General features: G+C 54.4%; 9 protein-coding genes across 9 annotated transcripts; 2 read left to right on the top strand and 7 right to left on the bottom strand.

Annotated features, from left to right (window-relative positions):
• Positions 1 to 587: 587 nt before the first annotated feature.
• Positions 588 to 1,857, bottom strand: CkaCkLH20_00987 (uncharacterized protein; the record flags this gene model as incomplete). Its single annotated transcript, XM_038883707.1, has 2 exons — positions 588 to 1,238; positions 1,288 to 1,857. The coding sequence occupies 2 exons, from the start codon at positions 1,855 to 1,857 to the stop codon at positions 588 to 590; spliced, it is 1,221 nt and encodes a 406-aa protein (XP_038751302.1).
• Positions 1,858 to 2,223: 366 nt separating this feature from the next.
• On the bottom strand, positions 2,224 to 3,031 carry CkaCkLH20_00986 (uncharacterized protein; the record flags this gene model as incomplete). The annotated part of the gene is made up of 3 exons (XM_038883706.1): positions 2,224 to 2,667; positions 2,720 to 2,757; positions 2,809 to 3,031. 3 exons carry the CDS (start codon positions 3,029 to 3,031, stop codon positions 2,224 to 2,226), a joined length of 705 nt encoding a protein of 234 aa, XP_038751301.1.
• A 1,529-nt stretch (positions 3,032 to 4,560) lies between these two features.
• CkaCkLH20_00985 (rRNA processing protein) lies at positions 4,561 to 6,133 on the bottom strand (the record flags this gene model as incomplete). Its single annotated transcript, XM_038883705.1, has 3 exons — positions 4,561 to 4,978; positions 5,029 to 5,457; positions 5,511 to 6,133. The coding sequence occupies 3 exons, from the start codon at positions 6,131 to 6,133 to the stop codon at positions 4,561 to 4,563; spliced, it is 1,470 nt and encodes a 489-aa protein (XP_038751300.1).
• Positions 6,134 to 6,552: 419 nt separating this feature from the next.
• On the top strand, positions 6,553 to 7,802 carry CkaCkLH20_00984 (DNA-binding protein hgh1; the record flags this gene model as incomplete). The annotated part of the gene is made up of 3 exons (XM_038883704.1): positions 6,553 to 6,756; positions 6,815 to 6,928; positions 6,981 to 7,802. 3 exons carry the CDS (start codon positions 6,553 to 6,555, stop codon positions 7,800 to 7,802), a joined length of 1,140 nt encoding a protein of 379 aa, XP_038751299.1.
• A 208-nt stretch (positions 7,803 to 8,010) lies between these two features.
• On the bottom strand, positions 8,011 to 8,484 carry CkaCkLH20_00983 (duf427 domain protein; the record flags this gene model as incomplete). The annotated part of the gene is made up of 3 exons (XM_038883703.1): positions 8,011 to 8,042; positions 8,099 to 8,179; positions 8,292 to 8,484. The coding sequence occupies 3 exons, from the start codon at positions 8,482 to 8,484 to the stop codon at positions 8,011 to 8,013; spliced, it is 306 nt and encodes a 101-aa protein (XP_038751298.1).
• A 464-nt stretch (positions 8,485 to 8,948) lies between these two features.
• Positions 8,949 to 12,992, bottom strand: CkaCkLH20_00982 (uncharacterized protein; the record flags this gene model as incomplete). The annotated part of the gene is made up of 2 exons (XM_038883702.1): positions 8,949 to 12,609; positions 12,661 to 12,992. 2 exons carry the CDS (start codon positions 12,990 to 12,992, stop codon positions 8,949 to 8,951), a joined length of 3,993 nt encoding a protein of 1,330 aa, XP_038751297.1.
• A 2,747-nt stretch (positions 12,993 to 15,739) lies between these two features.
• CkaCkLH20_00981 (uncharacterized protein) lies at positions 15,740 to 17,190 on the top strand (the record flags this gene model as incomplete). Its single annotated transcript, XM_038883701.1, has 3 exons — positions 15,740 to 15,782; positions 15,841 to 16,041; positions 16,097 to 17,190. The coding sequence occupies 3 exons, from the start codon at positions 15,740 to 15,742 to the stop codon at positions 17,188 to 17,190; spliced, it is 1,338 nt and encodes a 445-aa protein (XP_038751296.1).
• Positions 17,191 to 17,925: 735 nt separating this feature from the next.
• On the bottom strand, positions 17,926 to 18,327 carry CkaCkLH20_00980 (uncharacterized protein; the record flags this gene model as incomplete). Its single annotated transcript, XM_038883700.1, has 1 exon — positions 17,926 to 18,327. The coding sequence occupies one exon, from the start codon at positions 18,325 to 18,327 to the stop codon at positions 17,926 to 17,928; it is 402 nt and encodes a 133-aa protein (XP_038751295.1).
• A 2,662-nt stretch (positions 18,328 to 20,989) lies between these two features.
• CkaCkLH20_00979 (homogentisate 1, 2-dioxygenase) lies at positions 20,990 to 22,864 on the bottom strand (the record flags this gene model as incomplete). Its single annotated transcript, XM_038883699.1, has 10 exons — positions 20,990 to 21,087; positions 21,149 to 21,220; positions 21,270 to 21,390; positions 21,437 to 21,620; positions 21,675 to 21,753; positions 21,805 to 21,936; positions 21,985 to 22,070; positions 22,125 to 22,408; positions 22,468 to 22,648; positions 22,704 to 22,864. 10 exons carry the CDS (start codon positions 22,862 to 22,864, stop codon positions 20,990 to 20,992), a joined length of 1,398 nt encoding a protein of 465 aa, XP_038751294.1.
• Positions 22,865 to 26,597: the final 3,733 nt, after the last annotated feature.

Here is a 26,597-nt window from a genome sequence, read left to right as displayed (position 1 = left end):
CATGTTCTCACATTGTTTAGTGTATTTCTGTTCATTGTATTGTGCAAATTCTTGGATTTCGAAATCCAAACTTGAAATATGCTGTTATTGATGTTTCTTAGTTGCAAGGTTGCTCCTCAATCACCCGTTCAAGATGCATTAGGAAGGAACTGAGAAGGCCAGCAGCACCAACCCCTTGAAGTCATAGACCACAGATTTTTAGCTGTGATATGTTTACTTCATGTGATCTACAGAGGAGCCAGGTATTCCCCCATCTCTTCAACAGCAAAGATCTGCGCATCACTTCTCGGTACATTATAGAGAAACTGAATCTCATTATCAATCTTTGTTCTAGCCCCCCTGTGAACCTCTCATGCGGCAAAGACCTAACTCAGCCTTATCCATAGGGGCTATATAACAGCCCAGGCCCTTGCCAACTTCTGCCCTGTGCAAAACAGCCCATTTTGACGCCGTCGCTGTGAACTATTTTCCCCAGCCCTGTTTTGTTGATACATACACCTCACGCCTGTGCGTCCCTCCTTCCCTGTAAAAGACTCCTGCGTCCTCTGCGTGCTAGCTTTCTTGCCAGCCTTCTCATTATCGCCTCTTTACAGCAGAGTGGGCGCAGTGGTCTTTGTCCATCCCTTGGCCTTCATGTTGGCCTCAACAGTCCTCCAGATTGTCTCAGAGGCCTCCTTGTCCCTGAACTTGGCGGCCTCAATTGCACCAGCACCATCGCGCCAGCGGTCGACCCCAATGTGCATCACACGGTGGCCCCACTCGCGGACGCTGTCAGGCGGCTGGTCACCTCGCCAGCCGACATAAATACCCTGGATGCGACGGAAGAGATCCTGGGGGTTGCTCCATTTGTAATTCTTGAATTGCCACGACTGGCCCGTGGTGAAAACGGCAACGACGCGGTTCCAGTACTCAGGCTTGAACTGTTCCGGGCCTTCAACTAGGATGAAACGCATGGGACGAGAGGGGTCGATTTCCTTCATGATACGGGAGACGTGCAGCATGTTTGAAGCCGCAGCGCCGCCATCTGGGGTGGTGTAGCGACCCTGCTCAAGGAAGGAGCGAATGTTGGAAAGGCGGAGAAGGGACGAGGCGGAGGGCGAAAGGAGAATGATGGGGTCCGGACGACGCGTCGGGGGCTTCTGGTTAAGAGCGAGGGAGGGGTTGGAGCTGATGTTGGAAGAACCGTGGGGCTTCTTCTGGATGAATGGCACGGCCAGCTTGCGGACGTGGGAGAAGTCCTGGGACGTATGTCAGTAAATGCAAGCAGAGTGCCGGCGCGCAACTTACTGTAGGCTTCGCACCACGCAGGACGGAGTTGCGATCACCCATCTTGCGCTCTCCGTTGTAGATGACAGCCAAGCGAGGATCCAGCGTTCCGCGACCAGATCGGCTCGATGCCGCAGCAGGAGCAGCCTTGGACGCGCTCGCACCAGCTCCTTCCTTGCCCTCCTTGTCGCCAGCCAGAGGCTTGATGTGCTCACTCTCTTCGCTGGCTCCTTCCAACCAGGTAAATAGGTCTAGACGCTCAACGAAGGCGAGATTTTGAACGGTGCCGAGGCTGCCCAGCTCCTCGTTAAGACGGGTCGCGCTGGCATTATACTCGGGAATGGCGACGTCCTTGTTTAGCCAGGCGAAGTAGATCGATCGAAGGTCGACGGGGCGGTCGCTCGAGATGAAGCGCGTTGGAGTAGCTAGCGGGATAGAAACCGTAGTTGGGTGAGAGAATCGCAGGTGGGTAGCTTTCGAAAGGGGAACTTCGGGCGCGGTGGCATCAGAGGATGCTGTCGGGACAGCAGGTCGTTTGGATGCGATCGACTGGCGCAGCAGGAGCAGCGGATCCTGCTCAATGGCAGCCATTGTGGTAGACTTTGGTGTTGATATCTCGGGTTAAGCTGTGTCGCGTATGGTCGAATCTTGATTTTTTGCCTACGTTATGCGAGATGGTGAACTTGATGTGAATTGAGCGCGACCAGCACTGGTGATGGTGTTGTTCGAGGCAGCCTCGAATTTTGGGATGCGATCAGCTCCAGCTGGGAGATGGAGAGCCCGGGCCACACCCGACCTTCAGCCACAACAGAGTCCCATATTAAATAGGCGCGCCACACGACCTGGAAGTAAGGTACACCTACCAAAACACCCGACCGTACCTAAGCATATTGAATATGAATTGTTCGTTGCTAGCTACTACGTAGTAGGTATGTAAGATACCCGACAAGCGCCATGTTAGAACTCGTCGCCCTGCGAGGTGATGGATACTTCTGATCCCTGACGTCGCTCTCTCATAACTTGCTCAACCTTCAGTCCCGAGCTTTCCCTCCTTCTTCCATGGTAGACACACAGTCCTTTGCCGCCGGACGAATGTTTCGGATTTGACGGACACATTGGGCTACTCGGTAGATGTTCCGGGATGTCGAACTCGAATGGCTGTGGACTTGGCACTACTTTCTTCAGTTGCACCCGCTGCTTCGCATCCCACCATTCCTTGGGCTTCTTTGGAAAGTTCTTTTCGCAGATTCCGCCGTACTTCTCCGTCTCAGGTCGAGTGAGATGTGCAGGATCCCAATCGTCGATCTCCTCGCCGGGCGGCATCAGATCTCCGAAGAAGCCTCGCGGTTTTCCGTCAGCGGTATTCTCATGCAAAGGCGGAGTTTTGACGCGGGTGGCCTCCTGTTCAAACGCTTAGAATTGCAGTGACTAGACGGATTTCGGCAAGACTCACCCCAGCTGGGTAGGGAGTCAGCTCATAGTCAAATGGCCCTGATGTCTACCGTTAGTCTGACACATGAAGCTGAGAGCGTCAGGGCTGACCTCGATTGAGAAAAGCCTCTGGTTGTGGAGACGCAGGAGGCGTTCTCCCGGCAAGAACCTGTCGGACGGAGCTTGACACACTACCGACAGTAACCTCAGAATCTTTGCGGTGCCACGGTGCCTTTCCGAACCATCGTACTCCGAATGTCGAACCGTTTGCCGCATCCTTGCCAGTACCCCAATTCAGGGCCTTGAGATTTGTCGAGGTTGTGACTTTCTTCAGGACGTTGGATAAGTTTTGAGGTTTCGGTAAGATGCTCGTGGAATTGGGCGCCTGTATCTGTCCATGATCAATGAATGAAGTACAAGGAGTATGTTATCACATCATACGTACGGCTTTACACTTGAGCATGCGGAACTTGTTTCTTCTGCGTCGACTTTTGTTGCTTGACGCGCCGATAGACAGACAGCTTCGCGGCGTGTCATACCCACCATGATCCGAGGACGCCCGGTCTCGTTCCAGGCTCACCTCGGGGGTTACCTGGAGGATCACCTCAACTTCTTGCACGGCCTTCGTTTCGGCGATATTCATAGTCTGAGAGATGCTAGGTAGCTGGTCATGAAGCCTTTCGATGCTGGAAGAACGCGGATACTGTAGAGACAGCACGAGAGCCTGCTCTGATGACGGACTCAATGGCCCACGGTAAGCAGCTGTGAACGGCGATGGTTCGGTTTCGGAAGGCGAGTTTTCACTTGCAGGAGTACGTCCGAGTGACCTGGTCGACCTTTTCTAAAAGTAGTTGCTGCTGCTGTTCTTGCGCGGTGCCTTCAGGATGACTTCTCGTTCCGCCCAATACCCTTCTGGAAACCAAACCTATTCAAAGCCTTCCTTCGGAGGTCGTGGTGGATCGAGATTGGATCCTCGTCCTGGTGTCCGATTCGGCGTTGACGTTGACGATGTCTGGACTGTCGAACGCGTCGTTGGGGGAGTAATTGTCGTTTGCGCGAAGTAACCATCTACAAATGCCGGCTTGGGGGTGCTGGATCCGTCCCAACTATCAGCTGGCGTGTCGGAAGATCCATCAGGGACTATGAGTCGAAGTGCGGTTTTGAACGAAAGTCTCTGTGTATCTCGCCGGGGTTCACCAATCGTTTGCGAAGAAGAACTGAGATACATATCAGCTTTGAGCGGGCATCTCTCCGTTTCCCTCTTGGTCCCTACGCTCGTCTATAGGTAGGCCTGGAGTTGGTAACCGGATCGGCGCCTGCAGGAGGATCGGATCCTGAACTTCGGCGTGCCATCGCCTCGTGACTGCTACCGAACACCAAAGCATCGGCCATGCTCTAGGTCTTCAATAGGTTGTAGGGTCGAATGAAAGAGATAGGCGATGCGCATATACATAGGATGCAAGGGTCGCATGCAATAGGTTGAGGAGCGCCGAGTTAAAGGGAAACAATATGTACGTAGAAATGTGAAATCCACGGATCCATGTAGAGTAAATGCTCCGCAAGGGCTTGGAAGGCCTGGATGTTGGAAGCGCTTGCCTCAGGAAGTGCCTCGCCGTTTCATCACGTTGGGATGGGGGAAGTCACAAACATGGGAGGTAACGAGGTCTTGGTGAAGGCACTTACGTCCCCTTCCGATGGCTCGATTCGGGATATCAAAGGGAAGGGGCCACCCCACGCGATATGTGTAGGTTCTCATAATCCATTCGATTAGGATTGCGGGTATCAAATCACACCTTCTAACGCCTTTTAATGCCTAGGGAATGGCCCAGCTCCAACTCCCGTTTTCCCATTTTTGTAGTTCGTTCAGTCCACAAGCATCGTGTCATCGCCATCAAAGGGGGCGTTCTGCTCAACCGCTACACCCTTTCCTCTGCCAGCAAGCAATTCCCTCCTGATCTCCGGTGCAATGGCAACATGGCCATGGGAGAGGAGCAGGTCAAGAAGCGCCTCACGCTGGTCTTCGCTCAGATCGTTCTTGTATCTTTGGGCAAAAGCCAACAGACTCTGGTGGAAGACAACAGGCAGCGATCTGACCATGTCTCCGGAAAACGACTGGCCCTCCTTGATGGACGCAGGGTCTACACTCCTGAACCTCAGGAAATGAAACACAAGAGAGTCGATGACCTGGTAAGGCAGAGCGTACTTCTTCTCCAGCAGGGTCTTGATGAAGATGTTCGCAGCTCCACCACCCTCGGTACCAGCAGAAGCTTCTTGGGCAGCACTATGTGCACGTCAGCGCAATGTTACAATCGACAGTCACGAATCACATACATCTCAGTAATACCCTTGAGGGCGGCCGCAGAGTGGAGCACCGGTACCGAAACTCTAGCCAGCACGGCAGAGACGATATGCGCCTCACGAACTGTGCATCCGCTGGAGAGCAGAGGAAACAGGAAGCCGAGGAAGAACGCCCGCGGCTTGTACAAACTCTTCTTCAGGGAGTTGAACAAGTGGACATTCAGCTTCTTGTTCTCGTAAATGTCCTCGCGGACCTTGTCGAGAACGACAATCTCCATAAACTTCTGGCACACGGCAGGCTTCGAAGACGAAAATATCCTGGTCGCCTGGTATACCGCGTTCGGCGTCCACTTCTGGGGCTCGGTGACCTCGATGATATCCTCCCAGTGTGGCAGGGTCGGCAAGATCTTGAAGGGCTTCGGCAAGGGTCCGCTCTTGTAACGCGACAGAATTTGGCCGATCCTAGCGCATGTTAGCCATTTCCTCCCAATAACAACAGCCGCCGAGTCACATACTTGGTGTACACGTCGATGACCTTGGGAGGCAGCTGGTAGTCGTCGTCATTGTCCACCGGCACACCGGCAGCCTTTCTAGCCTCCGCAGCCTCGTGCGCGGCAATCTTCTCGAGAATGAGCTCGGTCAAGTTGGTGCCGCCGCCAGCCATATCCTCGTCACCGCCCTTGCTTCCCCAGCCAGCCTGGTTCAACATCTCGGCAGGATCTTCCTCGGCCTCTGGAAGAAACTTGCGATAGGTCTCTAGATCTTCAGGGTCGATCTCGATCTCTTCCACAATCTCATCCTCGTCGCCCCAGGCCTCCTCGTCCTCGTAGGTCTGCTCGTCGCCGCCAACGTCGGCGCCATATCTTGACTCAATACCGAAAAGGTCGACGGTCGGCTTCGCTGCAGGTTCTGTGGGCTTCGAAGAGCCATCTTCGTCGGCAAGCTCGCGACCTAGCCTGAGAATGGTTCGACTCCGAGTCGCATCGACGAAATGGTCGCCATTGTCCTCGTCGTCGCTGTTCTTGCCCTTCTTCTTCTTGCCGACCTTGTTCTTCAAGGGGCCCGTAGCCAAAATGTCATCCTGCAAAGGATTGTGCCTGCGCGCCTGGCGGTCGGTCGGGGTGGTGGCCTTGCCCATTTTTGATCGGAATTTGCGACAGAAAGTGGTCTGGCGGAGAGCGACAAGTCGGGATTGGCGGTGCCTCTTTTTTTTTTTCCCTCCCCTTCTGTGAGCTAGAAATTTTTTGATTTTCTTATCGATTTGCCCCGCGCCTGATTAGTGCCCAGAACCCTGGGCCGGCTTATAGTGGGTCGAGTCCGTTCTCAGGCCAATCACACCCCTGGGCTTTGACTTCATCGGCCACCACAGCGACTGCCCCTCCATAACACCCCACCAAAAAGCTTCTGCGAGTGACTCTCTCGGCCTGTCTTACAACAGGAGCGAGACACCCTTCTTGGAACACCTCTTAAAAAGTTGGCAGACTTCTGGAATTCGATTTTCACTTTCTAGAAATCACTTCAAAAATCATACAAAATGCCGACAGAACTCGAAGAGGTATGTATGGCAGCAAAACCCGGCCGGCTAGAGTGAACTCAGCTCATGCAGAACAGCTCGTGGGCTTCATCGCTCATCAAAACCCGCAAATCAGGAAGCTGGCCGTTGAGAACCTTGTTGGGTACTCGCAAGCGCAGCCGGCAATCTTCAAGACCGAGAGCTTGACACCTGTAAAGCATCTCAAGTTCTTGGTCAAAGACCATCCTGTGAGCCAGTGCCGGCCATCGAACAGACAAAAGAACATCCACTCATGCCTTCATCCAGAAAATCGCAGAGCATGTCCTTACAATTCTGATCAACCTTACTGCGGAGAAGGATGTTCTGGAAAATGTTGCCACAGATGACAAGTTCATCGGAGAACTTGCCGGAATGATAGTTGTAAGTCTCTCATATGAGCATACCAGTGAGGTCTTAAACTCACCCGTCGCAGAAACCCGATGAGCCCAACGCCAACCTGATGGCCATGCTGCTGGCCAACATGGCAAAATTCGACGGTCTCAAGACCATCGTCACCCGCAAGCAGACTCCTCCCGAGGAACTCAAGTCGAACGATCTCGTTCTCAACCAGCTCATCGACCTCTTCGTCAAGGAGAAGGGCTACAACAAGGACGCGGACTACGACTACCTCGCCTACCTCTTCGCCGATCTGACCAAGCACGCCGAGGTGCGCCAGCACTTTGTCACCCGCCAAGATTACGACCAGGTCGTGCCCATCACCAAGCTCAAGGTCTTCACCGAGCACGCCTCCGACATCCGCCGCAAGGGCGTCGCAAGCACCATCAAGAACGTCGCGTTCGAGATCCAGTTCCACCCCCAATTCCTCGACGAGGACGAGGTCGACATCCTCCCGTACATCCTGCTGCCCATTATCGGCAACGAAGAGTACGACGACGACGACATGGAGGGCATGCTGCCCGACCTCCAGCTCCTGTCCCCCGACAAGAAGCGCGAGTCGGACCCCACCATCATCCAGACGCACCTCGAGACCCTGCTGCTTCTGACCACCACCAGAGAAGCCCGCGACCTGATGAGGAGGGTCAAGGTCTACCCCATCGTCCGCGAAACGCACTCTCGCGTGGAGAACGAGGGCGTCAAGGAAGCCTGCGATCGTCTGGTGCAGGTCCTCATGAGAGACGAGGCGCCGGCCGACGGCGAGGGCGAGGCAGAGACCGAGACCGGGCAGAAGCAGCTGACCAACGGTTCCAGAGTGGAGGAGATCGAGGACGACGACAACGAGATCGTCGAAGTCTAACGCGGCGGCGAACTGGCACGAAGTTTCCTTGCGTCATGGCTTATGTAGAGGAATACCCAGGTCCACCGGATGATGACGAAGAAAATGTTCTTGAAATTTAGGCACTTTAGATTTTGATACGTTAGACTACGGTTCTGTTTTCAAGCTCACGAGTCTCGAGTAGCCCATGATCGAACTGGCACCGTCCCAAGTCCATTCCTCAAGTCCTTCACTCAACGGTGACCGTGACCTTGCTCTTGTCTTCAACACCATCATCAGTTCACGATTAGAACGCTGGAATTCAATACACGACTTACAAAAAGCAACGTGATCCTTGATCTCACCAGCAGCGTCCTTGGGCGTGGGATAATACCAAGCCGCGTTCTCCAACTTGTCACCTACTCCCCATCCGTCAGCCACGCGCCATCAAGAAATACAACAAGGACAAGATTCAAAGGAGGGAAGAGGGCGGGGGGTAATAATTCAATAATCAGGAGACTTCTTTCTCACCTCCGACCTTGAGCGAGTAATACTCCGCAGTCCCCTTCCACGGACAGAAAGTCGTGTGGCTCGTCTTCTCCAGCACCTCCGTCTTGACCGCCGACGGCGGGAAGTAGACGTTGCCCTCGACCTCCTCCCACTCCGTCGCCTCCGCGACCGTGGTCCCGTTCACGACGGCCTTGGCCTTGCCCGATTTGGTCATTTTCGCTCTTTGGTTTCAAGAGATTGAAAGTTTGTAATTTTGTAGTTGTTTCCTCAGACTTTGGCTGCTGTTGTTGTTTACTTTAAGTTGATGTATGTTGTCCTGGTGAGGTAAAAGTTACAGACAAAGAACGCCGGGCCGATGCGGGGGATGGTGTATCGACGGCGTCATTGGTCTTGCGTCGCATGATTTATAAGCCGGAACTTCATCCAATGATGTTGAGATGAGCGGTTTGTGCTCTGGGTCTCAAAAGCTTCCCTGGATTTGGGATCTACCATAGTAGGAAGACAAATGAATTCAATGGAAGAATACAGTAATAACCTCACATCAAAAGAGATCTCTCGAGATAACTTATACAGTGGATTAATACTTGGCAGATTTGCTTTTGTTCTATTGCTATGTTCCTCCCCCAAACGCCGGCTGGGTATATGCATTTGTTCACTAAGAAAAAAACAAACAAACCATCACAGGTTGATGATGTCGATCTCGGAGAAGTCGGGCGGGTTCGCACCGTACACCACGCGGACCTTGCTGTCAAGCGCTGTGCCCTCGTTACTGATCCAGATGTGCTCGCTGTACTCCTTCGTCCTCTTGATCTCGTCGTCGCTCACGCCAATGTCGTCACGAGGAATCCATACCGCAGGTGCTCGAGCCCGAAGAGCGTAATGCTTGAACGCGTTTTTAACGAGTGCATCGCGCTCCTCGGGCGTCAAGTCTTCGATTTCGTCATGGAACCCGCCATACAGCGCTTCACCGAGCGCCCTCTGAGCCTCGAGATCCTTGTCGCGCTGTTGGCGTCTGTATTCGGCCGCGGTCTTCACGGTCGCAGGGCCCATTTTCCATGTCTTGCTGCGGAGATGCTTTCCTCCCTCCTTCGCCCAGTGGCCAACGTTCTTAACACGGCGCATGGTCGACGGCTTTCGCTGAGGGGCGGAGGTGTCTCCAAGCTTCCGCATTTCGATGCCACGAGACTCCGAGCTGGCATCGCCGCCGTTCATCGGCGTCTTTTCATCGGCATCATCGTCCTCGTCGAGAAGCCCAAGACGTCGATTCTGCGCACGTTGGAAAGCTTCGTCTCTGATCACGGCCTCATCTTCAACAGTGATGGGCAGATAACGGAAAAGCGGCGAGAACGACGAGTTGAGCGAGACTTGGTAAAGCAATGTGAGCCCGAGTGATACCAGCATAATCACACCCTGTGCCGTGGCTGGAGATTTGCCCTTGTCGTCCACGACGATGAAGAACAGACCTGCCAGGCATGCTTCCATCACGTATAATCCGGTGAAAGTCTGGTTGATCGCGCGAGGGTACAAGACACCACCGGTGTCGGTCTCAAAGCGGTTGACGTACAGCATGCTGTAGCGCTGAGCAAACCAGAGAAGACCGAAAGTGAGAACTGCGAAAAGCGAGATCAAGGGGGCGACGATGCTGTAGACCAGGGCAATACAGGCGAAATTGGTGTAGACCGGGAAAAACTGGCCCCAAGCAATGGTCGACAAGGTCGTGTTCCTCTTCCACTTTGCCCGTGCCGTTGAGTCGAGAATGCGAGCCAACAAGTACCACGTAATCAGAGCGCCAATCTGTAGCAATGTACCAGAGCTCACAGATAACGCCTGCAGTAACATGTAGGAGAAAAAGTAGTTGGCTGCTTTGGGCAGGTTCTCCGCGAGCGTTTGGAGGATGAAGTTGACGCTCTGGAGACTCTCAGCCGCAGATTTGAAGTCCTGGATGAAGGCAATGAAGAAGGACGTGATGGAAACGACCAGGAAGACCTGAATGAACAGGAAGACGAAGTAGAATCTCTGGACGAACTCAGCCTTTTGGGAACCGGTCTTGACACCCCGGAACATCGCCAGCTGCTCCAAAATCAACGGCACAATGATCAGCAGGAGAGCGAGCAAGACGGCTGGCAAGACACCAGCAATGGCGCCGGCGACCTTCTTAACGGTTTGATCTTTTTGAATCCAGTCGAGCCAAGGGAATTGCTTAACGACGGAATCAATATTCGAAAGACCCGCTGAGAAAGCGATGGGAACGGCCCAGAACAAAGCCATGGCAATGATGATACCGGTGACAATGCCAGATCTCAGAGATTCTTCCCACCACGTCATTGCCATGTTGTCCCAGATAACGTCATTGGGTGAGATTTCGTTGATTCGGGGGGACATGTGTTTCGGGACGTGATGCATCAGACTCTGGCAAGCCATGTGTGCAGAAACCTGGTGATTGAACTGGATGAAGGCCGAGTTCATGAGAGGGTAGCGTTCCGGATGGGCTTGGTCGTCCTCGATCTCGACGTTCAAACGCGCCAGCTCCGAACGACACCAGTAGATGGTGTCAACCTTGGGGCCGAAGGTAAGCCAGGCAAGCCAGTCAGGGAAGCCCCAGCGCGGCAGACGATGGGTTGGCCTATTTTTCTCCTTGACCCATTTTCGCCATTCAGCTTCATCATCAAGGACCTTTTTGTAGTTGTCGCCAATTGCGTTCCACTCAGGGTACTCGACTGGGTCCTCCCCATCATCGTCCATGAACGGAATAAACGACTTAAGCACCTGCCATACAGTCCTGTCCTTCGGTGCTTGACCAAACGGAAACTCGCCAGGGTCGTACCCCTGGGGGATAGGAGACGCGTAACCGCCAGCGGGTGCTTTCCAAAATTGCCAGAACTTTCGAGTTTCTTGGTCGTACATGTGGTCCAGGTTGCTAACCTTACGCACGGTGTTGCCATTTCCAAACGGCTCGTAGCTGTGCTTGGGACCGGACGTTTCTTGCGTGGCGGCAGACGCGTTGCGAGAGTGAGTTTTTTGCGTATCGGCAGTCTGTTGCGTCTTCAGCTGATCGCCGGTGCTGGTGACGCTCTTTGCGGTAGCAGGACGCTCTCCTTCAGCCAGAATCTGAACTTTGCGAGGGCGATCGCCGGGTTGCAGCATGGCAAAGCCATTCGTCGTCTCGACAGTATCCTCGACATCCTGACCGAATTCCTTGATTTCTTTCTGCGCCTTACTGACACCTCCAAGGAGCCCCTTTCCGACCTTGTTGATGCCATCGCCGAGAACGTGAAGTCCGAATCCTCTGGACTGGGGTCGGTCGCCGTCTTCAGAGGAGCTAGAAGATGAAGTGCTCGACCGTCTTGATTTACTGTCCTCATCTTCCATTACAGCGGCGATGTCGTGTGGTACTTCTTCGTGCTCCCCAGAGCTGATACCTTGGTGACTCTGCGCCATCTTCTTTGCTGCATCATCTTCTTGCTGCCGCCTGAGAAGTGCCTCCTGCTTCGTCGGTCCCTTAGACTTGGACTGTTTTCTGGCTGCTTTCTCTTCCTTCTTACGGCGTTTCAGTTGTTGTTTCTTCGCTGCTTTAATGAGCTCGGTTTCGGCATCTTCCAACCTTGAGTGGATTTTCTCGCGCAGTTGGATTTTCTCAAGAAGTCGTGATAGGTTTCGATTCAGCCAAATGTTGCGGATCTGACCAGGGAAAACGTCGAACAGACCCAGCAGGGCTTCCTCGGTAAGCCACTTGGAAGGAATACCATTGACAAGAATCGTTGTGGCCGAAGCGCGTAGTCGATGCTCGGCGCTTGTGAGATAGTCTTGGCGAACCTTGACGTATACTCGGAGTTCGAAGAAAAACACAGTGCAAACCCAGATGATGACCAGGAGAGCCAGTACCAAGTGAGCCCAGTATCGGTTAGTATGGTTGAGTCCGACGTTTCCCCACGCCAATGTGTCCAAGCCCGACGGGATGGTGCCATTCGCGGTGTCGCCCGACGAATTTGTCGATTCAGCTCTGATATATAGCTGGATACCTCTGAAGAGAAGCCGAGAAGGGGTCGTGCTGTTGGTTGTTCCGTTTGTTCCGTTGTTGTCCTTTTTTTCGTCGAGGAAGTCGTGACCTTTTCCGTCATTGTAGTTGAGCGGGATCAAAATAGGGATGGCGACAGCAGCAATTGGAATGAAGATGGTGAGAAGGGCCCTGAGATATCGCAAAAAGAAGTAGGCGTCCAAGCCACACTTCTTGATGACCTCGCGGTCACTGAATTTCATCAATGTGACTATCAAATTCCAAGGTGCGGAGGGAGGAGACTCGGTTCTTTCGCGCTCGGGAACCAGGTAGGTCTTTGGTTTGCTGCAGATTGTCAGTATGCTGTGCTCAGACTTTACAGAATGGGGTACAGACAAGATACGCGCCAGCTTGTTACGCAGAAGCAGGAAGGCGAGAACTTGAATGGCGAAAACGGTCACACCGGTGGCCAACGCAGTAAGAAAACTGACGAGAGTCATTCCCTCCTTGGTCTGCGCGGACCCAATACCAAGACTAGCAGGAGTGGTGGCAGCGGCAGTCGAGGAGGTGGATGAATGGGAAGTGGTAGTTCCATTGCCGCTCAGTGTCGCAGTTGCTGTCCCGGAGAGCGTGGCAGAAAGGGATGAGGCAAGAGACGAGGCCAGTGAAGAGGCCAGAGACGTCGCCAGCGACGACGTTTCGGTCGCCGTTGTCGGGGTAGCCGACATTTTGGAGTAGTTGTACCGTCAAACGTATATTCAGCCGTCCATGTAGTAGTAGGTTTCGGTGTCGAAAGTATCGGTCAAGTATAGAGAGGAGGATAGTCGGGGTCGAGGGATATTATACGAAGAGTTCGGCGTCGTGCTCTTTGTCGGCGATGGTGCGGTTCGAGGTGAGGTTGGTAAGAGGACGGATCACGATGACAATGAGACGAACATTGCGTCGTTGTCGAATCTTCAAGTATCAATAGAACAAAAAGACCAGGATAGATCGGAGAAGCCGTTGGCAAAGAAGGCCCGCAGGTTCGTTAGGACTGGCGGTGGCCTCTTTTTTGTTATCCCCCCCGGCCAACTTGATTGCGTTGAACACGGAAGAAATAAAGATAGACAGCGGTAGGCACAGACGACAGAACGGCGACGAAGAAGAGGGCGCCAAGCAGGTCCAGAGTCCAGCCGAAAGGGTTTTGACCAGACTAGCAGGGCAGAAGTGAATCACTGATTGGCTGAGATGATGCAGGACAAAACCAGGGTGGAGTCTAGGACAGGGGCTACTGCAGCTGCTTCAGTTGCTTCAGTTGCTGCAGAGGCAATCGCTTTCTCTTTTTTTGCGCCGTAATACTGCGGCATCCCTCCAGAAGCCCTGCAGTTGGTGACATCAGAGGCTTCATTGGCCAGTCACGTTAAACGAAACATACCCCTGTCGCCCTGCGGGACAAAAGTGGGATCCCGCCACGGTTCGCCATCTCTCTCACTGTTACTGCTGCTTCTGATCCAATCATTTCCCGTCTCCCACGCTCGGCTAACTCATTCCTGCAGGGTATTCGTGGACTGTGGACTTCTCCAGTCGCTGGGCTGGGCTGCTGCAACCCACTGACCAGCTGTCTGGTGTCTGGCTCTCGCTCCCGCCGTCTGAGGTTCGTTACCCTCGCGCTCTTCTGACGCAGAAATAGATCAGCGCGCGCTTCATCCTAACCACAACCAACCCGATTAACCGAACCAGCTCCTTTCCCTGATCCAAGACTTTGCTACCCCGGAGAAAGATCTCCAGTTTTGTTTACTCGCCGGTTGAATGGGACGATCTCCATTCTGACGGATCACAACAAAAGAACTGTTACTTCAGTTGATTTACGTATGGAGTACGAAGTCTGTGTTGCTTTGGACTTGCACAAGACGAGACGAGACGCGGATGCGCAACGGGTGGCCAGTCATACCAGTGGCGGTTCAAAGCTTGACCAGGAGAGCCATGCATGCTCAAGGCGAAGCCGCCAAGAATCCTCTCCACCACCAAGGCACGCTCATAAACACCAATGGCTGTGTCGTGGCCACCCACCGGAGGCGAGTATGCGTGGCTGTGCGACAAGCCGGATACCTCGCCGAGAACCCTGACGATGGCGCGTCGTCCTTCCAGGTCTCTGAAGTCCGCGGAAGGCGCCTGTTCACGTGGTCTTAGGCCTGAGCTGTTTTGTGGCATGGAATAAGCTCGCATTGAGAAAGGCAGCAACGCCTTGCTTAGTGAGAAATGGTTGGACAATACAAGGACAGGCCTTGACAGGAAACCGAGCAAGCTACAGCTCCGGCTATCGAAGCTTTCGAGATGTTCCTGCCGAGCAATGGAATCAGAGGCTAAGCCACATACCAGCAAGTGTGAGGGGGTCTGCGTCATCGAGACCATCAACTTCCAAGATCGTGGAGGTTTACATTCGATAATTCTCACGCGCATTGGTTCGCGAGATTCATTTCCTTGGCATAAAGTCCCGACGTTGACAGCAAGACAGTCATCACATGAGGTGGCCCAAAGAGGGAGCTGGAATCTGACATACTACCAAAAGCCTGATATCGATGGTTGGTGGCTATCTGGCATTACTGCATGCCACCCTCCACTCCGTCATCCATCATCAACCGTCCACCACTCCCGGCCTTCTCTCTTTTCAGCTCTTCCAGCTGTCCGAAGGAACTGGCCGACGAGTAGGTGTCCCGAAGCGTGTGTCAGGCACACTCGCAGGAGCGTTCGGATAAGCTCCACATCACGGCCAAAAGCGAAGCAAATCAAATCAGTCCCGGGATCGGGGCGCCGTCCCGTTTTCTCGCAGAATGACGACAACACTTCGGCCGTTCCTCCGCATCATCGCCGAACGCGGGCATTTTCCCCAAATCTGCATGGCGTCCCCAACACGGACAGCTAGGCGAAGGCGTCAACATGTCAGAGTCGAACACGGACACAATCGCCGCTGTCAATGATGGCGCTAGCCCATGATGTGCATAAATGTGTGCACGACCTTCCACAGCGTTTGTGCATGCCGACTCTCAGTTCCGAATCCAACGTGATCACATTCAGAACTCTTCAACAACCAACGTGGTTAAACATTCAACTCTGACCGCCCGACTTTGGGGTTCGGCAATATTCGAAAGTTCGGATTACCCCCACTACACCTTCGGCGCATCGGCAGTTGGTTCATCTGCCAATCCTATCCAACCAGCGACTGTCACTTCCCGTCTCTCGATCCCGGACCCGTTACCAGATTTCCAAAAAGCCAAAGAAGACAACGAACATCCCCTCAGTTGTCGCGCGCTTCCCCGCTTCTCCAGCCGATAATGGACCCCGAGTTTGCTCAGATCCCCCACATTCCCCATGTGAGGCTCCATGGTCTGCAACTTCATAAACAGCCTTGGGGATGGTGATTTCGGACGGCTCGGTTGAATTGAGCTCTTCAGTTTGTTACGCCTCAGAGGACTACTACGGCACAGTTGCAGAAACGATGTCGGATCCGAAAGACTTGAAGATTGCCGTCATTGGCGCCGGTGCGTCTTTTTGTGCCCTTACTCTGGTCAACTCACAACTGACATGAAATCAACGTAGGCATGGGCGGCTTGGGCGCAGCGCTGGCCCTCGCCAAAAAGGGGTTCAAGCACATCAACGTCTACGAGACGGCCTCGAACCTGGGCTTCGTCGGCGCCGGTATCCAGATGCCTCCAAACGTCGTTCGGACACTTGATCGTCTAGGCTGCTGGCCGGAAATCGAAAAGGAGGCCACGGACGTCAAGGGTTCAAGTATTAGACGTATGAAGCCCTCCTGAAGTCACCCTCACACAACTTGGCTAACACCGGAGAATAGAGGGGTCAACCAACGTCGAGCTCGCTCACGTCGACATGCCCAACATCCGCGAGCTCTACGGCTACCCGCACTGCAACGGCCACCGCTCGTCTCTCGCTGGTCGCATGTACGACGCCTGCAAGAAAGAGTCCGCCATCACGTTCCACTTCGCAGCCTCGCTGGCGTCCGTCGACGCGTTTGAACCCAAGCCGAAATTCACAGTGCAACCGCGCGAGGGCGAAGCTTATTCTGTAGAATGCGACGTCCTCCTCGCGTGCGACGGCATCAAAAGTGCCGTCCGCACCGCCCTCCTCGACGCCATCGGCGCCAAGGGCGAGGAGGAAGACACCGGCCAGGCCGCCTACCGCATCATGCTCACCCGCGAGCAAATGGCCGACGACCCCGAACTCCTCGCCCTCCTCGACTCGGACGACGTCATCCGCTGGATCGGCGAGAAGCGCCACATCATCGCCTACCCCGTCTCCTCCCACTCCATCTACAACCTGTCCACCACCCAGCCCGACTCCAACTTCGCCGCCGCGACCAACGCGACCTACACCACAAAGGGCTCCAAGTCCGTCATGCTCGACGTCTTCCACGACTTCTGCCCCCTCGTCCACCGCATGCTCAACCTCGTCCCGGACGGCCAGGTCTGCGAGTGGCGCCTGCGCATGCACAAGCCCCTGCCCGCCTGGGTCCACACCCGCGGCCCCGTCGCCCTCCTCGGCGACGCCTGCCACCCGACCCTGCCGCACCTGAGCCAGGGCGCCGCCATGGCCATCGAGGACGGCTCCGTCGTCGCGGAGGTCCTCGCCCGCGCCCCGGACACCTCCCCCGAGACGCTCCGCCGGTGCCTCAAGACGTACGAGCTCTCCCGCCGCGACTGGTGCTCCCAGCTCGTCAACATGGCCTTCCTGTCCGGCAAGCAGCTCCACCTCGGCGAGGGCAAGGCCAAGGAGGAGCGGGACCGCATGTTCGCCGAGCACAAGTCCGGCGCCGCCGGCAGCGTGCCGGACAAGTGGGCCTCCCCCGACGTGCAGAAGATGATTTACTCCAACGACTGCGTGGCCAACATCCAGAGAGACTTTGACGAGCTATACAAGAGCGCGGCGTAGTAATAGTAGACAGATCTGAAAATTCGACACTTGCATGAACTAGTCAGTGCCCATCATCCGTGCCCAAGTGGCTGCCCGTCCCGCGAGTTTCGATTCTGTTCCCGTGGCGTTGAGCTCTGGAATGACAGTGTCGTAGCCCAAGCCACGCCATCTAGTCAGGTACCTTGTGATCCGAGAGCGACGTTACCCCGCACTCAGCTCCTGTTTTCTTCTTCACAGAGTTTCCACGAACGGGTTCAAGTCGCACCGTGATGAAATTATGCCGAAGGGCTCGACAGGATCGCCGTAACGTCTCCAATACGACACGACTAATTACAAATGATTCCCAAACCCTCTTCCCAGACACCGCAGGATGAAAAAAAAAAATCAGTGTACTCAGAAAGAAGACCCCCCGATCAGCGATGGAGGGGGTCCTGTCGAAGTAGACCGGGGCTGTCATCTCCCAAATCCAAGCTCAGGAGAATGCCCTCGTCGTGCTGTGATTCCCTCTTGCGCGTGATGATGCCCCCATTCGCCCGTGACGCCGTACGATAAAAAATGAATGCCCTTTTGCAGAGTTATGCTCGCTCTTTGCCAGTACCGCTCATCTCCCAGCTCTTCATGCTGATACCGCAATCTTTCACCCACAACCCGACAAAACTGCTGCTCCATTCCAATGCCCGTCTGCTCTCAGCATCTTGGGTCCTCCCATCGCATTTCGGGTATCGATTTTTTCTTATCGCGCGCAATCACCCTTTAGAACAAGCAGTCGAGACAGCAGCAGCACGCAAGCGCACCGAGCAGACCAGCCATGATACCGCTACCGCCGCCGCCGCCACCGCGGTTGTCCTGGTAGTAGCCTCCCTGCGGCGGGTATCCGGGACCGCCGGGGGGTCCGTATTGCGGCTGGCCGTAGGGACCCGGAGGGTACTGTCCCGGGGGATATTGTCCGGGAGGGTACTGGCCGGGCGGGGGGTAGGGTCCTTGAGGGTATCCCATCTCGGGGCCGGGGGAGTAGTACTGGCCCTGATGGCCGGGCGGGGGCGTGCCGTAGCCGCCGGGACCTTGGGGCGGAGGAGAGCCGTAGCCTTGGTAGGCTTGCTGAGGAGGTTGAGGGGGAGGGCCGCCGTAGGCAGGGGGCTTGTCGTGGTCGGCCATCGCGATGGGTTTTGGTTGTGGTGTGAGTGAGGAGAAAGAGAGAGAGCGATCGGCGTGTTTTATCGCAGCTCGACGGTCGGACGAGTGTGATCGAAAGGAGCGAAGGTGTTTAGGTCTCTATCGTGTTCCGCGCGGTTGAAATGAAGGCGATCGAGCCTCGGTCGGGAGGCAAACGGTCAAACGACGTGTGGGAGTGTGGTGTACGGATGAAGGATGAACGGACAGGTGTGCAGGATGGGTAGATTAAAGAGAAGGATTAGAAAGAGTGGATTAGAAAGCCACGCGGGAGAACGTGGCGATGCTGGGAAGGAGGGTGTGCCTGTCTTTTGGGGGCACCGGGGGAAAAAGCAGCGTTGAGAGATGGGATGGGTGGATTGGATGGGAAAGAGCCAAGCCGCATGCGCGTGCGCGGCAGGAAGAACCTCTCGCCTCTGAGGGAGGGAGCCAAGGGCGGCTGTACCTTGTCATACCAACAGCTCCTGAGTCCTGTTGCTGCAAGCTCCTCTGTTTGAAGTCGCAACAGCACCACAAAAAAACCCAAAAAAGTGGTTCTCCAAAGCCTAAACTTTGCTGTGCTCGTGACTCTAGCCTGAGATGGTGTCTGCGACCAAGTCTCTGGGCGTTCGCGCCGGTGGTCTTGGTACTGCAACACTGTGAAAGAGACTTCGTGTTTGTTGAGTATTCGTTTACATGGCTTTCGAGTCTCTTTCACAATCATCACCGTGAGAATAAATACTGCTTCAACTCATCAACCGTCTACCAAACAAAACAACATCCAGCCCCCAAAACCCTCCCCGTCTCACATGTTGCTTCGGGTTCCGGGAGGCGCACAAGGACTGGCCCCCCGATTGAACGACGGCCCCCCGGCTGGTGCATTTCGCGACATGGCCAAATAAAGCGGGTACCTCTCCCCATGTTTCGCTTCCCGTCGTTCAATTCCCCTGACCCCCTGCCTTCTTTCTCGCTTCACATTCTTGAGAGAGGGCGGCAGAGGATTGGCGGAGGGGTTTCCAAGACAAGAGCTGACGCAGCCTTTTCGCCGTCGAGGTTGGTTGAGCTTGTTGCGCCCAACCAACGGGCGCGACAGAACGGGAGGGGTTCCACTCACTCCCGGCTCCGGTATGGACCGTTGGTTCGGGTCGCGGATGCGGAAGAGGGGCGATGGGGCCCGGAGCTTTCGGGGTTCCATGGACGGACGAGCGAGTCCTAGCAGCCGGAGCGTGTCAACTAGTGGCCAGCGAACGCACAGCGATGAGGCGGTGTGCGAATATGTATGAGACGGTTATCATGTGAGGCAGTGTCTCGTCTTCCGCGCGTTCACCATCAGCAAACGATCACGATGTCAGTACCACAGGGCGCCATCAAGCCTCATCGTCCTATCAGTATATGATCTAACGAACGTTGATATTACTTGCCATTATTGATTGAATCTTGCATTGGCAGATTTTATGAACTATCCGCAACCATCACACTTTTGACCTGCGTCCTGCACGGCGAACAGACACCGCTCGCCTCCGCAGTCCCGTCATCTTCTGCCTACCAGTGCACCACACCACCAAAAGCCTCACAGCAAATCGCCGCATCCCTGTGCATCTCTAATGATCTGCATGATGAGGGACGTGCAGCATCCAAAAGCCAGGCCCTGATTGGCGCTGTCGCCCTCTCAGAAGCGCATTTCCGTCCCAAGAATGCTTCGGATGGGAATCCCAATGGGAATGCGACTTTTTCGGCAAGACAAATGGAGGGTATTAAAAGATGCAGATGTGATTGTGAAAATGTTGGCCGGCAAGTCGGTTTCTCAGCGAATCGATGTGAAAGACACCTGCTGCAGAAGGATCGCTGGAATAGTTCACTCTAAAATGCATAGATAGGTAAGTAAGTACGATGTAGGTGCTATTCTTTGCTGCTTGTTAATTAGTACCTTCTGCTGCATAGGTATGCTGTATGCACATGATATTTCTCTGCTTATTTGCGTGCGACTTATTATTATAAACCCGCATTAAAAAGCAGTCGCAAATACGCGCCTGCCTCTGAGGGCCAATTTGGATGTTGACATGGATAACAGGCAAAAGAAATGTTCCGAAACCGAGAATCGAACTCGGGGCTATGCCTAACCTCTCAAGTTCATGAGAGGGCATCATGTTGGCCACTACACCATATCGGATTTTGCTGAAGATTCCGCCAAAATTTTGTCCCAAGTAGGTTGCGCGCACGACCCACCTCGACCCTCACGCACACCCGAGCATTGGAGAAGCCACCTCCCAAACAAGAATTATGTTTGAATTCACTGATTTCTACATTTCAATCTAAAACTCTCATCCTTCCCATTTGTCGCAAAATGACTATTGTCGTCATCGCTATGAAAATGCTCGATATCGGTCGAGGAGTGCCGCTCCAATTAGATTTCGCACGTGTTGCATAAAAGCAATCGCTTCGCTTTGCTGCGCTGTTTTGACGACAATAGGAGATGATCGCTGTGAAAGCAAAATTCGTTTCGATCGTTTCTTATGGGCTGGTCAATGCTCCGAGCTGCGGAAGCCCCCGCGTCTTCAAGTCCTCGTTGACCTCGTCGAGGTGTTCGAAGAAGTGCCCTTCCATAGTGTCCCACAGAGATGCCGGCGGCACTGCGTGTGGCTTCGGGTTAGTTTGCTGGCTCTGGTGATCACGAGGGCAGAATGGTTTGCTTGCCTTCGAGGACTCCGCTCCTTTCCAAGGCGTATTGTGTCACCGCGCAGTGCGTGCTGACTTGGAACATGAACCCTGCGGTCGGGGGTGTTAGTCGCATCGCGAGTTGTTTGTCTCGCCAGCTACAAGAACGTACCGAGGAACCCTTCGCCTACTTGCTGAGGCTTTATCTCGGCTGTCGTCGCTTGCTCGAATGCCTCGTGGGTTTCTGTCGTTCTGTCAGTAGGGCGGCCAGTCAGGAGACTATCGAGCATTACCTCCGTGGGGCATGTAGCTCGACTGGAAGCTTAGCCCACCAGCCTCCAGGTTGCGGCTCGTGCCCTTGTAATCGCCGTAAACGATTCCCACGATCTCTGTTGCCATGTTTCGATGGTAGTACTAATTCGTGTTAGCCAAGCAGCTCTGCACTGGTCGAGATCCATACCGGAGGGCGGAAAACGTTCGTCGCTGACGAGTATTTTGGCGTGAAGAACATGAAGTCCGTTGCCGGAACCCCAGGGATCTTGGACTTGGCTGTCAAGACCGTGTACAAGCTGGGATCCGCTTGATCTTTGTCCGTGTAAGCTGCAGTGACGAACTTTTCGGCTGCGTACTTGAAAGGGACGTAACTGCCGACGGAGTTAAGCGCATGGAAATAGGGGTGAAGGAGGGGGTTTTCCTACTTTCCGTCCCACGCAACGACGTCGAATGGTGTGTGGTTCTGCTTGCAAGACCAGAGTTTCCCAGCCAGCTTGTACACGACTGGATGCTTGTCAGTTTGCGTTGTTGTACCACGAGGTCAGGCAGACGTACTTTCCCACTCCGACGTATCGATGTCGAAGGAGGCGACCGGAGACTCGAAATCACGCGGAAGGGCCAAGCCGTTGCTCCCAAAAGGACCGAGTTCTGGAAGCTCATAACGACTTCCGAATAGCTCTTGTACATCTGCGTCGCTTAGCTGACTATCGAACAGACATCTTCAAGTATACTTACAGCCCCTGGAAGGTCCATCAGGCAGGTCGATCTTGAACCGAATACCAGTTTGGATTACAGCCAGTTCCCCGGGCCGTACCATCATCCTAAGGCGAGGTCAGCCTGCCACAGCTGAATCGGGAGGGCTGGCATTACTCTACCTTCCGAATTCCGTCTGGATGTCGAGTCTTCCCTCCTGCGGGACAAAGAGCATGTCTCCATCGTTACTGCAGAACGCGCGCTTATTCATTGACGTATTCGCGGTGTAGACGTGCACGGCTTGACCCTCCTTTGTCATCGGGTCTCCGTGCCCGACTATTGTCTTCAGCCCCTGGACGAAGTCTGCGGCTGGTTCGTCGGCGTTGGGGATCGGGAAAGCCCTCCAGCAAAGCCCACCAGGGACAAAATCAATATTTTCATTGCCAGACGTAAATTTCGACTCGATCTTTGCAGTCAAGGGGGTTAGGGTTGGTGAGGTTGCACTTGGCTCGAAAGCTGACTCACATCTGGGTTGCGCGGCATTTTTGTTAAATTTCCGTGAGCCACGGACGGGTAAATGCGATAGAACCAGGCATGTTGTATAGTGGCCCGAGAAGCGACAAACGTCGACCCGTTCAGCTGTTCCGAGTACAGATTGTATTTGACCCTCTGCGGCACGTTACAGGATTGCGGAAGAGTTCCCGGGCTTCACTCGTCAGCTGAAAATCTCACGGGGCAGGATTCCAAGCATCGTGACTTACACGGCCTCCGAGGCAAACCTATTTCCAAATCCAACCTGATAGGTGTACGGATCCTTCGGAGCGGGATCCGTAGAGAAAGCATGCTGGGCAGAAGCACCAAAAGTCGGGGGTGGGTCTGAGACTCTCGGATACCTCTTGGAGTTGGGTACGATGGCTCCCATGGCGATGGGATTTCCAGGAGACCGAAGAAAAAGAATGGCTAGACGATGATGTCCAAGTCTGTGTTGGGAGGACAGGTAGAGTTGGCCGCCATATCGTCGTGGGCAGAAGGGTCTCAAGAATGATAAATGTGAAGTTCCACATACGACGCTTGTGGCGTCTGGTTACCGCTGATGGAACGAGAAACCTGGGCCGAGAGCAGGCCCTTGCATCCGATGACACTAAGGCAGATCAATCTACCAGCCTTTGCTGGCGCAGATATTGATATTGGACATCCCGACTGGAGAAGTACGGACACGGCGCAGTGGTACGTATCCGGGTGACTGGGTGAGGGAACGTATCGTCTATTGCCTGCCGGACCGGTGGTGATCGGGGTGCTGGGCATCTGGTGTCCCCCCCTCCCTCCTCTACTCTCCCCCACCCGTGATGGACGATTTGCTGCAACTCAAAGTGAACAAACCCATTCGGGTATTGGCCAGATCTCAGGATGTCACCGGAATGTCGAAACACTAGTGCAATGCCTTCTCGGAATGGGCAGATGTAAGCTTTGGCCAACGCTCGCCTTTTGCGCAGCCCACGGCCTTAGTGGGAAATATGAGGCCAAGCTGCCCCGATCTCACGCACAGGCGTTGTCGATGACCGCCATCTGGTCTGCGCTGGTCTTTTCTTTTGCTACGGCTGTTGAGGTTGGACAATGGGATGCGTCGGCCGTTATCCGAACCAGGATCCCGTGTCTGGCTTCGAACACCACTCTGCCTCGAAAAATGTGAGATGTAGGGCGAATCTGGAAGGAAAGCCGGGCGATCTGATCATTCTATATCTGGACCTCTGCTTGTACGTCTCAGTGTGTCTGTCAGGCCTCTTGGCAGTTGAATGTTCATGTAAGTCGTTTTGCAAGTTGAGCAGCGAGCGGTCCGGCGGTCCAGCAGTCCAACGGATCAAAGGAGGCGCAGACGGGCGTGCAGGAGACCATTGGGATGGGGTTGCGAAGACGCAAAGGCACAGCCAAGTGACAGGTGCCACATCCCTGGGTAGAGACAGTTGATGATTGGGCTCCAACTAGATTGCAGAGGAACGCCATCACCTGCGGCCGGCAATTGTTAGCTCCAGACGTTTGGCGATTTGGGCCTCCTTCGGCATTAGGTGATCGCCAGATCGCTCCTCTGCAGCGTCCCCGACCTAACATCAGGATCCGTAGAGATATGAGTAGAAGGTGCTGCAGGTCGTACCAGCGGTCAACCGAAGTGGCATGCTGATCGACTGCTCGTCACCGGCAGTCTCAGGAGTGAGACACTGCCTGGACCGCCAGACCCCTCAGGCTGGTTCTGGCCGAGGCACTTCATGAGCGTCCCGTTGTCGGGTACGAGTTTCTGTCTCGGAGCACGGCGCTCTGCGTTTTGGGGCTGTCTTCGAGATGCCGCTGGTCGCCCTTAGTGCCATCGTCTCCGCGAGCAATTCGCAACGAGTGAGCAGATGGCCGACAACGTCAGCTCCTCAGCACCAGACATGCAGCTCAGAGAGCCCCCCTGTAGATTGCTAATGGCAACTCCCGCCGTCAGGTCGGCCTCGGGGCTCACTGGGCGCCATCTCCTCTCAAAATAGCGCTTGATATCAGCTCCAGCCCATGGACTAGCGTAGCGTCCCTTGGAATTTGCAGATGTACTGATCTCGGGTAACTGAGATGGATCCTTTAGGCGCACGAATGGAGGATAGAATTCGAAGCTGTCTCCGTAACGGCGTCCTGGAGACAGTGATTTGCTAGACTGCACATGTTTCGTCGGATTCCACGTTGATGTAGACAAAGCTATTCTGGTAACGGCCATGGATTTCGATCTCATGACAGGCAAAATGGCCTGATTACCATCGAGTAAGGCTTGGGACGAAGGAGTCGTCACTCTGAGTAAGGATGGCCTAAGTGCCCGCCCGTTGGACGCAGATTGGCACATCTGGAGGCGGCCAAGGAGGGCGTAGCAGTAGTGTGGTTTCTTAAGGTTTTGTCGACATCGCAGCTGGACAAAGTCTCCCCACATCTTGGTACCTAGGAAAGATGGGAGGAAATCCTGATAGCAGTGCGTGCTATTGTGCGGTGGTGTGCGCCAGGGGGGCTCGGGTGACCCAAATCTGGGTCCTGTAGGCACTTGTCGGAGGCCGGGGATGGACATTTGGTGAATGGGAAATCCAGGGATTGTGACGCAGCTGACGGGAGGAACCAAGGGCGGGACGAGCAACGCCAATCGGAAGAAACAGTCTGAGCGGCGGCGGCGGATATAGTGTAAGGGCAGATATTTTAGGAGACGAATATCGCAAGTAAGGTGGTTTAGCCGCAGCTCTGCTAAGTAGACGTCGCATATGTCGGAGATAAGGTTGAGCTTTGCGTGATGTGGTGGTGACTTCTTCCTTGTACTACCTAGTAAGATGGATGTCGGACCCAAACGTGAGCGAAGTGTGCCTGTCCTGCATGTACCTTACCGTAAGGTACCTAAGGTAGGTAGGATAAGGTGGTCTCGCGGTAAGGGTAGGTATTGCAACGACATGAAGAAGTCGGTGTCTTCGGAGGCGCCCCAGCACCGGGGCGCAGGAGATGTTGGAGTCGACAGCAAAAAGCAGGCAGGTATCGTGACCCTGAGCAGCTGCAGAACAGGCGAATCCAATGAAGAGTAAAAGCGTGACCGGGGAGTTTCAGCGAGAGGCCCGACGGATGTGTCCGGAAAAGGCCTATCCCGCTGGTGTACTGCGTAAGGTAGTTGTACTGGGTGAGTGCAGGCAGAGCAGAGGCAACATGCAGACCGAGAAGAAGAGAAACTCTAAGAGAAGCAAGGCATGGCTTTACTTCCATTGAAGGCCAAACAGCCGCGTGTTGAGATAGCCCGAAAGGGAAGAAAGCCGACGAGAGTCGTGAATGTTGGCAAGATGGAATCCCGGCCCTGGAGATGGGTGGCCCTAAGGCTAAGGGATTCCCTCCCGCAGCGGGATGAAGAGGAGGTGGTCAGTGCTCGTGAGAGTGCCGTGTATGCGGATTTGCCTGCCCGGAGCTGAAGTAGAATGCAATGTGAATCATTAGAGCCCCCACTGCAGTAGTGCAGTACATAGTACAGATCCTCTTCGCCAAGGACATGGGATATCGAGGTACTACTTTGTAAGGTAGGTAGTTTTCAGACTTGAGAGCGAGGCAGGGTACCTCGGGGTAAGGTTGGATGAGGGGCAGGTCGCAGGCGGGCGTGCTGTCTGTGGTAAGGCGAATGGAGGTGTAATATGGCCAGGGCAGGGCAGATAGGGCAGGGAGACGAGGTCATCGGAAAAGTCAAAGAGGACGTCAACCTCATGTGGGTGAGAGGTCAAAAGTCCAAAGTGGTAATGGGAGAAAAGAAAGATGGGTTGAACAACATAGGCCACCAGATGCCACTTGACATTTATTTTACGTTTTTATTTCCTTTTCCCCTGTCTGCAGAGGCCACCAGACTCGGACGACCGGCTGCTGAGGATTCGTCCACGATACCTTCTGTTGAAAGAGGCAGGAAGGTAATAACAGAGAACCAGACGTTGGAATACTCGCGAAACAACAGGCCGAGAAAAGGACCATTAAAAAGGGCGCAGAATTACACGCGAGAATGGAGACGGTCTCTTGGCTGCTGGACGTTCTAAGTCAGTCACACACAGCAGCGGACTCTGTTGTGGTCCAATAAGGAGCATCGAAAGTGCATCTTTCCATTGTCCAACCCGGTGTCGGTTTCCACC

This window comes from Colletotrichum karsti (assembly GCF_011947395.1).
Source record: "Colletotrichum karsti strain CkLH20 chromosome Unknown Scaffold2, whole genome shotgun sequence".
Lineage (NCBI taxonomy): Eukaryota > Fungi > Ascomycota > Sordariomycetes > Glomerellales > Glomerellaceae > Colletotrichum > Colletotrichum karsti.
The sequence above is the reverse complement of the archived record's forward strand: the minus strand, read 5'-3'. Positions and strand labels throughout refer to the sequence as shown.